Source organism: Aegilops tauschii, chromosome 3, assembly GCF_002575655.3.
Source record: "Aegilops tauschii subsp. strangulata cultivar AL8/78 chromosome 3, Aet v6.0, whole genome shotgun sequence".
Classification (NCBI taxonomy): Eukaryota; Viridiplantae; Streptophyta; class Magnoliopsida; order Poales; family Poaceae; genus Aegilops; species Aegilops tauschii.
The window spans coordinates 44,472,548-44,482,751 of record NC_053037.3 but is presented as its reverse complement, the minus strand read 5'-3'; the positions used below and the strand labels follow the sequence as shown (position 1 = coordinate 44,482,751).

Below are 10,204 nucleotides of genomic sequence, written 5' to 3'. Positions count from 1 at the left end.
GTGGGTTGTCTCATTGAAACCGTCCTCAGGAACTGGGTTCTGTGTTTGTGATCCGTGAACAGTTACTACCACACATTGGAATGCTTAAGTGCCCCTCTCGACTTATTAATCAACCTGATCTCTGTCCAGGAGTTGCAACTAGTTTCTGGTGTTTGTAGGTAGTACTAGTAGTCTAACAAGTGGCACCCGGTACAGGTGGGCTTGGGACAGACTAGGTGCAGTGGCACGGTGTACCAAGCGTCGCCCGTTTGGTGGGCTTGGGAACCCTGCTCACATCGTTTGGGTCCGTGAGCGACACCTCGGCCGGATCTCCTTGCGGATGGAACCCGAATAGGCGATAAACCTGGACTAGAGACTTGTGTGGTTAGTCAGGTCGTGGCCGACTCCCTCGCCAGGCTTCCGCTTGAAGGTTGCCGAGATACACGACGTGTACATGGTGGTAAGTGGCGAGAGCGTGTGTGAAGAAGTACACCCCTATAGGGTTAACATCATCTATTCGAATAGCCGTGTCCGCGGTAAAGGACTTCTGGGTTGCCTGTACAGTTCATAGACAAGTGAAAGTGGATACTCTAAAACCCGCAAGATAAGCGTGAGTGCTATGGATGGCGTTCTCGTAGGGAGACGGGAGCGGATCCATAGTGGTGTATTGATATGGTGAATATGTGGACTCGTGTGCGCCACCTCAAAAGAGTTACCAGCAGTCGTAGTTCAGGATAGCCACCGAGTCAAAGCTGGCTTGCTGCAGTTAAACTCCACCACCCCTTTATTGATACTGATGCATATGTAGCTAGTTCTGATGTAAGTCTTGCTGGGTACATTTGTACTCACATTTGCTTATTTATGTTTTTGCAGAGAGACTTCAGTCTCACTAGTAGTTCCGCGTGGACTTCGACGTTTAGCTTGTTACCTCAGCTACGATCATGTGCCCTCGGCAGGGTCTTGTAGATAGTCAGGCTTCTCGGCCTTTTCATTTGTAGTTGTCTGTACTCAGACAAGTTAAGCTTCCGCTTGTGGTTGTTGCTTGTATGACTTGAATGCTGGGTCATCAGACCCATGTTTGTAATATCTGGCTCTTCGGAGCCTAATGAATAAATACTTTGAGTTGTAGAGTTTTCTTGTGATGCCATGTTGTATTTGCACATATCGAGTATATTGTGTGTATGATTTGAAATGCTTGATATGTGTGGGGTCCGACAACCTAGTTGTTTATCCTTGGTAGCCTCTCTTACCGGGAAATGTCTCCTAGTGCTTCCACTGAGCCATGGTAGCTTGCTACTGCTCCGGAACACTTAGGCTGGCCGGCATGTGTCCTTCTTTGTTCCTGTGTCTGTCCCTTTGGAGAAATGTCACGCGGTGTCTACCGGAGTCCTGTTAGCCTGCTATAGCCCGGATTCTCCGGAGTCCTGTTAGTCCAGCTGCTACAGCCCGGATTCACTCGCTGATGACCAACACGTTCGTTGCTGGGTCATGTATGCCTGTCCCTGTAAGTTAGTGCAACTTTGGGTTCACGACTAGTCATGTCGGCCCGGGTTCTCTGTCACATGGATGCTAGCGACACTATCATATACGTGAGCCAGGTAAGGTGGCACCCGTCGGAATACCGTATGTGAGGCCGTAAAGTGATATGATGTGTTACATGCTAGATCGGTGTGACTTAGGATCGGGGTTCTGACATGTATTTTGTGTAGTTGCAAACTAAAAAATATGGTGAGCTGAACTCTGTTGACGAATCGATGTAAGTGTAAACTTACAAGGACATGTCGATGTTTTTTGTTACTATACTCTAAAATCGATGGGAAGGGGCAGGAGGGAAACTCCAGCTTCCTTCACCCCATGGTACATGCAATCCCGATCCGCTTGCATAACCGCTCCTCTCGCCTTTTCTCGTCTCTTCTTCCCTCCTTTTCTCGTTGGAGCGCGTCATCCTCATCTCCGAGGCTTACGTACAGTTACACACACAATTCCCATGACCACGCCAGCTCAAGTTCTAGCAGAGATATAATAAGAATCAATGGTTAGAGTTTGCACACGTCAACTCAAAGTATCATGTATTTTCGTCTCTAGAAACGCTTCCAAGTCCCGACGAGCGATGAGTATTAGATTTGGCTTGTAGCCCTAAAGAAAACGAGTTTTGGCTTGCGGGTTTCCTTATCGACATCAACTATCCGGTCTTGATGTAGGGTTGCAATCCACAAACAGTAAACATTTTGGATTTTTCAAAGGTTTTCTGTTGTTTGTTTCGTCTCACCAAATTTTTAGGGACTGTCTAAATCACATCCGGCTGAAATCCAATTGGCTTTCAGTCATATTTTTCAGATGACAACTGTCCCTGTCCCGTATCCCCTATTTCAGCTTCTCTGTCCCGCGTTTATGATTTTAAAACAGGTCCAGACCCCCAACTTTTAACGGGTCCACACCCAAAACATATCAAACACGCACAGATAACATCTGCAATATGAACTAACAAATGACTAAATTTACACTAAACCACTAAGAATTACAGTGAAAAATCACTAAAAAAATGCACTGAAATTCCATTGGAAAATACCACTTGGAAAATACACTGTAAAAATACCACTTAAATAACATTAAAAAATCCACTGAGAAAAATACTAAAATTCGACTAAGAATTACACAGCAAAAACCACTAAACAAAATGTCTGCAATACCACTAAGAAAAAACATGTAAAATAAACTAAAAGTACACTAAAAATCCACTAGGATTCTGTGTAAAATTACACTGTAAATCCACCAAGATTTACTATGTAAAGCCTATTAAAGTACACTGTAATTCCACTAGGCATTACAGAGCAAAATCAACTAATAGTTACACTGAAAACCATCATGGATTACAGTAAAAACTCCAGAATTACAGAGTACTAATATTGGATTTGGACACAAGAAGGTGGACAAGGCAATGCACATGAAGCAGATGAAAATGTCTTCATCGGGCAATTCTTCAGAGGTAGATTTTAGTTTATTGCAGAAGAATGAAACTGGTGGGATGCTAGTCACATTGAAATGAGACAAGATAAACTCACAACCAGCATCAGCATCAGACACAATAGGCTCACCGTCAACAGGAAGACCTAATATATCATGGGTGACATATTCGCAAATCGGAATAAACGTTTTCCTAATCTGAATCACTGAAGCACGAACATCAAATTTGGATGCTAGCCATTTGACAAACCTAAGTGGCACCTCTGTCCTCACAAATTTGAGAAGGCAATCTGCCCCATATCTCTGAAGAACACGTACTTGCCGAGGAGACAAGCCGACAATAACAGTGGAGAACAACTTGCTAGAGTATCTAGCGAATGTATTTGCTACAGGAAAATCAGAAGACCTCGTGCGCTTCTACAATAGAACAAGAAACACGAAACAAAAAAAGGAATCAGGATACAAATACACTAGATCAACAATGAAAAAACATCTAGCAGAAACATCAAACAAAGGGGAAAAAACAAATTTAAATCTATATCAAACTTATATCTATCTCTATCAGAGTGGTAGTTGGGTACAGAAAATGCGAATAGAACAAAGAAACATAAATACCACATTGCGAGCTCCAACATCTGTTATCTTCCGTTTCAGGCAATTCGCTTTCTGCAAGATATATAAACAGGCAATGAATTATACAATAAAAACAAACATAAATGAAAACTGGAACAAAATGCAATAATTACAACAACACGCTTACATGCGACACATAGAAATCATACAAAGCTTTGTCAAAATCAGGATCATCCATTGAACCTTCCTGCAGTAAACAGTAAAAAGGAATAAGCTGACTGGAACAAATAAGTTACCAAACAAGAATAAACAAAAAAAGGAAAATCAAATATCAAATATCAAAACAAGAAAATAACCTCTGAAGCTTGGAAAGAATCGTCCTCGGCGAAATCATTGGGGACAAAAGGATCCCCATCCAAATCATCAGACTCTTCTAAGCAAGCAGAAGAAAAGCCCTTACCAAGACCCTTCATGATTCTACCCATACTTTAATCTATTTCCAAAATATATAAAAACACATAGAAAGGAACAAATGCTAAGAAGAAATGGCAGAAAGGTAAAACAATACAAAAAAAGAATATTTACATACACCAAAGGCAGATCCGTACAAAGATCAGCCAGACAAATACAAAAAAATACATGAACTAAATCATAAAAATACAAAACTACTGCCGTAAAAGCGCAAAGAACTTTATGCATATGCATAAATTTCTAACAGCTATATAGCTGTAACATTTACCATATGTTTGTTTAGAATTATATTACAACTGAATAACTAAAGTGCCTAACAAATAAATTACACAAAAACTACAAAAAAAAAACTAACTAACATTATCAGGCAAAACTATCCAAAACACCCTGCAAAAAAAACCAGAAACTGACATTAGCGTGAAGCAAGGCATCACAAATAAAAATGAAATAACATCAACAATCAGTTGCAAATACATCACAGTAAAATAACCGCTAGGATTACAAGGAATATAACACTGATAAAGAACCGCTAGGATTTACAGTGATGGCGTGCTACAAATCCCAGTAGCATTTGCAAAATTATAATTACACTGATAAGATATAGAAATTACAGTGACAAAACCACTACGAATTACAGGATTAATTCAAAATAATTCACTAAAAGAAAGCCTCTAGGGATTGCACTAGAAAATCACTCTAAAAAGGTGAAGTAAAAAAACACTAAAATTTGCACTAAGAAATACAGTGTATATCCAGTAAAATGTACAGTGACAACCCAGTAGATTACAGTATAAATCCACTAAGATTACAGTATAAATCCACTAAGATTACAGTGTAAATCAACAAAGAATTACAGTGAAAATCAACAAGGAATTACAGTGCAAATTAATAAAGAGTTTCAGTGCATATACAGTGTAAATCAACAAAGAATTACTGTGTAAAAACATAAAATTACAGTACTAATTACACTAAGATTTACAGTGTCGAAATCAAATGGTAAACTAGCATCAACACTTACGGGCTATAATGGGGATCACAATGCAAATCCACTAGGAATTACATTGTAAAAACAAAAAAAAGTAGGAATTACAGTACTAATTACACTGTAAAACCAATAAAAATTACACTGATAAACCAATATGAATTACACTGATTAACCAATAGGGGTTACACTGTAATTACACTGAAAACCAAATAGGAATTACATTCTCACCCAACTGCATATCCAATGACAATTACAGTGCAAATCCAATGAAAATTACAGTGTAAACCCAAAATGAGAAGTACAGTGTAAATCCACTAGGAATTACACTGTAAATCCAGACAGGAATTGCACTGTAAATCCATTGAGAATTACAGCCACAATCCCAAGGCGACCCAGCATGCCAACCATACATACACACTGTGACAGTAAAAATGGCCCAGGGGAAAATTAACACATACTCCCTCTGTAAACTAATTAGTGATCTAAACGTTCTTATATTAGTTTACGGAGGAAGTAGATACTAACAATGGAGAGCAGGGACTGAACGATGATCTGCTATGTTCGAATTGCTCAAATACCGCATACAAAATCAAACAACCAGCCGAATTCAAACAATTAACCACAGTGCCCATCTCATAGATCGATAGATCTCACAAATTGCAGGAGGGATTTGGGGGGGTGAGAGATAGAGTACATGAGAGGATGCAGAGGAAAGTTGGGATAGGTACAGAGAACAGGGGGAAAAGTTCAGACTAGACTCACACATACCTCTCACACACGGCATGACATGCTAAAAAATACAGAGCACACACACACCCTGTCGCGTGGGTACAGCAGTCAGCCTACCACACCACACTCAAGGCTACACCTCTCTGTAAACCATCAAATTGACTGTCATCTCCTCGGTCATCGGCTTCAGGCGACTCTGTTTTCACACCTGGCAAATCAATCCCAGAAACCATAAATCGATTGAAGGTGTGACACACATGCAGATCAATGAAACTAACAACCAACCAGAAACCCTAATCAAAATTTGCATGACAGACGAGATTCAAACACAGAAGGGCGGAACCGCACACATCTACACAAGAAGCTGCGGGAAATTAACACAAGCAAACAGATCTGACCGAGAAAACACTACGCACTAACATACAGAGCTGAGGATCAAAGCAACAGGGGGGGACATACCGAATCGAACAAAACCGACGAGCGGCGAAATAATGGTGCCAAGGTGGATGCGGGGCGGAGAGATGCTGCAGGCCTTGGGCTGGAGAAACAACGACGAGGCGGAGGGAGCGGGGCAGCAGGTGGGAGAGCGCCGACGAGTCACCACCAACCAACGAGCGGCGAGGGGGGGCTCCAAATCGCCATGGATATCTCTCTCAGAGTCTCAGTTGCCTTCTGGGTTACGTGTTCGAAATGAAAAGGGGATCGAGCGGCGCGGGGAAGAGACAGAGGAATAAAAAGAGACGCGCGGCAGCGAGCGGTACTAACGGATCTGCAAAATACTCACAAGCGGGCCCGATAAGAAACTCAGCGCCAGCAAACGGCGAAAAAAAAGCACGAATCTCGCGACAGAGATCGCACGTCTCAAAAAACGACTGAAAGCCAATAAATTTCATCCGTATGAAAATTAGCAATTCCCAATTTTTATGTTCATTCGTCGGTGTTATTGTATTGTAGGAGTAGTTAACTGGAAAACGGCACGCCGTACATGTCACCAATCTGCTAATGGTCGTCTTCGACACGTGTGTCGAAAAGGCAAAACGGACACACCAGGTGGCAAGTGCTCGTTAAATAACGAGACCAATATGGCTTCCTCAATCCACACACACACAAGGCGCACTCAGCACCATACGTGACCCAGCGCCGTTTGCACGGCCATGGATTCACCGCTTCTGGTGGCCGCGCTGTCGTCGCTGCTCCTCCTCCTAGCCCTGTACCTGCTCGGCGGCAAGAGGCGGCGCCGGAGCTACCCGCCCGTGGCCGGTGCCATGCTCCAGCAGCTGCTTCACTGGGGCCGGCTGCCGGAGTACATGACGGAGCTCTCCCGCAGGTACGGCACCTTCCGCATGCTCACCCTGACCTGCAACTGGGTCTACACCGTCGACCCGGCCAACGTGGAGCACATCCTCCGGACCAACTTCGCCAACTACGGCAAGGGGCCGATGACCCACGGCGTGCTGGAGGACCTCCTCGGCGACGGGATATTCAACGTCGACGGCGCCAAGTGGCGGCACCAGCGGAAGGTCGCCAGCTTTGAGTTCACCACCCGGGCGCTCCGCGAGTACAGCAGTGGCGTGTTCCGCGACATGGCCGCCGAGCTCGCGGGCATCGTGGCCGCCGCCGCGGCCGCCGGGGAGAGGCTGGACATGGAGAATCTGTTCATGCGGTCGACGCTGGACTCGATCTTCACGGTTGGGTTCGGGGTCAACCTGGGCGCGCTCTCCGGATCCAACAAGAAGGGCGCGGCGTTCGCCAGGGCGTTCGACGACGCCAGCGAGCAGGTGCTGTACCGGTTCTTGGACCCGCTCTGGAAGGCCAAGAGGCTCCTCGGCGTCTTGTCGGAGGCGGCCATGAAGCGGTCGGTGCGCACCATCAATGACTTTGTGTACGCCGTCATCGACAAGAAGATCGAGCAGATGGGCAGAGATCAACAGGAATTCGTACGTAAGCTTTAATTTTTCCTCTTACAACATGAGAATGAGATTGGTTGCATTGCATCGCGATATGTGAGATTTGTTGATTTGGCAGGCCAAGAAAGAGGACATACTGTCGAGATTCCTGCTGGAGAGGGAGAAAGATCCCGGCTGCTTCGACAACAAGTACCTACGGGACATCATACTCAACTTCGTGATCGCCGGCCGCGACACCACGGCAGGGACGCTGTCGTGGTTCCTCTACGTGCTGTGCAAAGACCAGCGCATCCAGGACAAGATCGCGCGGGAGGTGCGGCAGGCCACCACCGGCGACCACCAGGACGTGGGCCGCGTGCGAGAGTTCACGGCGTGCCTGACCGAAGGCGCCATCGGCAGCATGCACTACCTCCACGCCGCGCTCACGGAGACCCTCCGTCTGTACCCGGCGGTGCCCGTCGTGAGTTGCGCCACCGACGTCATCCGCAAGGAGCATTTTGCGCCGCCGAGGAAATGATCAGGTGCACCATTAATTATGCTTGGGAGTTGTTGCGTTGCAGGACGTCAAGTGCTGCTTCTCGGATGACACGTTGCCAGACGGGCACGCCGTGAGGAGGGGGGACATGGTGAACTACCAGCCCTACGCCATGGGCCGGATGAAGTTCCTGTGGGGCGACGACGCCGATGAGTTCAGGCCGGAGAGGTGGCTCGACGACGACGGCGTGTTCGTCCCGGAGAGCCCCTACAAGTTCACCGCTTTCCAGGTGAGTGAGCGAAACACATATCTAAATCATCACCGTTTGGAGTATATCCATTCATCTGACGTGTGTGTACGTTTGTCCTCTTGTTGAACATAGGCGGGGCCTCGGATCTGCTTGGGAAAGGAGTTCGCCTACAGGCAGATGAAGATATTTGCGGCTGTTCTTCTCTATCTCTTCAGGTTTGAAATGTCGGAGCACAACTCGACGGTGGGGTACCGCCCGATGCTCACGCTCAAAATGGACGGACCGCTCTATGTTTGTGTGTCGCCTCGGCGATCTACCGGAAACTAGCGTACTTGCTACTATAAGAAGTCATTCGTCCTTCGTAACGACCGTTCATATTATAAGGCTAGAGGGACAAAAATGCACTCCGGCAAAATCGCCGTCGTCTCATCCACTACATATTCTCTAGAGAGCGCTCTAAAAAGAAGTGCTCAACCTCCGTACTACATTTATATATGAGCATCATATTACATTTTATTTGATTTCGAATGAGGATTTACTCCACCCCAATATTTTCCTTATAAGGGCTAAAACCCTAAAACTCCGCCAATTGTCCAAAAGGCCATTGTAAACCCTAATAATTTTGTCATAGTCTCTCGTGTTCATCGTGTCGGCCCTCCCAAAACTTAAGAAGGATTAAAAGGATTTAATTTGGATTAAACCCTAAACCCTAATTAAAATGCAAATTAATAAAATGCTTAGATTTTTATCTATTTAAATGAGGGATTTTTGCACGGTTAAATCTCTTGAGAACCTATATTTAGCCTACCAATATTATTAGGAAACTACAATTTTTATTCCATAATTTTGGGAACAATATATCACACGCTTACAATCCATCCCAAAAATTCAATTAAATGGATTTATTCCTGAATATAATATAAATATAATTTGTCGGGCCTTGTCTTGGACCAGAGCTGCTTCACCTAAAATTTCAGCCAATTTGAAGCTCATTTGGTCGCTCAACTAAATTACAAATAATGGCTAAACATTTATGGAAAACAAATAATAAAACAATGCACTGTTCATATTGGGGCAGCCCACTAAGCGCAGATAATTATATTGCACCCAATTGGCCAAACATAGCAATCGATGACTATTTCACGAGGCTTTGCGTGATTCTCCTACTGGATTGATACCCTGGCTCTCACTGAGGGAAATTCTTATCTCTACTGTGCTGCATCTCCTCTCCTCTTCGAAGAAAATCTCAACGCAGCTCACAAATAGCAAGCATAGATGTTGTGCAAACAAAGCAAATCACATCTCATACGATTAAACTAAGGAACACGTCGGTGATGATTTCATCAATCGCTAATAATTGTTTACCAGTAACCGTTTGCCCACAACACACACAGCTTGTCAGGAGGAATCGTTCGTGTTATCATCGGTCTTCCTACACGATTCTGATTACTGACCTCTTGGTCGGGTATCACACACATCTTATTACGCTAAATCGTTCATACTTTGTTGAATCAGCACAAATAGTTTATCCGAGTAAACTATATGCCGTCTATTGCACACATCTGGATCTATATAGCCGTTTCTGCTATTTTGGCTAATTACAAACAGTTCATGATGATCAACTGTATGCCACATATCGCACATTCAACTCTTTTCTAAATCATATTTGATGGATCCGCCATCGCACACAGTTTGCTTTATTGGTGACGGTTCTTTAACTACACCGTTTGCTATTCACGCATCGCACACAGTTTGGTCGAAGGGTCTCCGATACATGTGTCGTCTTAGGACCTTCCTGCAGTAGTGAAGCAACATGAGTGACAGAAGAGCCACTATCATGAGGACCAAGAAGCAAGATAATATGGCACAAT

General features: G+C 44.5%; 2 protein-coding genes across 6 annotated transcripts; one reads left to right on the top strand and one right to left on the bottom strand.

Annotated features, from left to right (window-relative positions):
• Nucleotides 1-1,707: 1,707 nt before the first annotated feature.
• LOC120976426 (uncharacterized) lies at nucleotides 1,708-6,456 on the bottom strand. Of its 5 annotated transcripts, none has more exons than XM_073509968.1 (6): nucleotides 6,161-6,456; nucleotides 5,741-5,909; nucleotides 3,873-4,374; nucleotides 3,704-3,763; nucleotides 3,559-3,609; nucleotides 1,708-1,987 (listed from the first exon to the last, which is right to left on the bottom strand). In XM_073509968.1, the coding sequence occupies exons 3-6, from the start codon at nucleotides 3,999-4,001 to the stop codon at nucleotides 1,940-1,942; spliced, it is 288 nt and encodes a 95-aa protein (XP_073366069.1). In that variant the 5' UTR covers nucleotides 4,002-4,374; nucleotides 5,741-5,909; nucleotides 6,161-6,456; the 3' UTR covers nucleotides 1,708-1,939. The 5 variants fall into 5 exon arrangements, 3 of the variants coding, with proteins under 3 accessions (XP_073366069.1, XP_040259328.1, XP_040259329.1); XR_005771847.2 differs by lacking the exon at nucleotides 1,708-1,987 and adding an exon at nucleotides 2,546-3,360 and having other exon boundaries at nucleotides 3,726-3,763; XM_040403394.3 differs by lacking the exon at nucleotides 1,708-1,987 and adding an exon at nucleotides 2,546-3,360.
• Nucleotides 6,457-6,666: 210 nt separating this feature from the next.
• Nucleotides 6,667-8,882, top strand: LOC141042247 (cytochrome P450 704C1-like). Its single transcript, XM_073509967.1, has 4 exons — nucleotides 6,667-7,638; nucleotides 7,727-8,068; nucleotides 8,169-8,372; nucleotides 8,466-8,882. Exons 1-4 carry the CDS (start codon nucleotides 6,856-6,858, stop codon nucleotides 8,658-8,660), a joined length of 1,524 nt encoding a protein of 507 aa, XP_073366068.1. The 5' UTR covers nucleotides 6,667-6,855; the 3' UTR covers nucleotides 8,661-8,882.
• Nucleotides 8,883-10,204: the final 1,322 nt, after the last annotated feature.

Excerpts from the sequence above, each read along its gene's own strand:
- LOC120976426 (XM_040403394.3), bottom strand. The coding sequence starts at position 4,001 with ATGGGTAGAATCATGAAGGGTCTTGGTAAGGGCTTTTCTTCTGCTTGC. Across the intron at positions 3,610-3,703 it reads ATGATTTCTATGTGTCGCAT|AAAGCGAATTGCCTGAAACG; the intron begins GTAAGCGTGTTG and ends TATATCTTGCAG. Across the intron at positions 3,361-3,558 it reads ATGTTGGAGCTCGCAATGTG|AAGCGCACGAGGTCTTCTGA; the intron begins GTATTTATGTTT and ends GTTCTATTGTAG.
- LOC141042247 (XM_073509967.1), top strand. The coding sequence starts at position 6,856 with ATGGATTCACCGCTTCTGGTGGCCGCGCTGTCGTCGCTGCTCCTCCTC. Across the intron at positions 8,069-8,168 it reads TGTACCCGGCGGTGCCCGTC|GACGTCAAGTGCTGCTTCTC; the intron begins GTGAGTTGCGCC and ends GTTGCGTTGCAG. Across the intron at positions 8,373-8,465 it reads ACAAGTTCACCGCTTTCCAG|GCGGGGCCTCGGATCTGCTT; the intron begins GTGAGTGAGCGA and ends TGTTGAACATAG.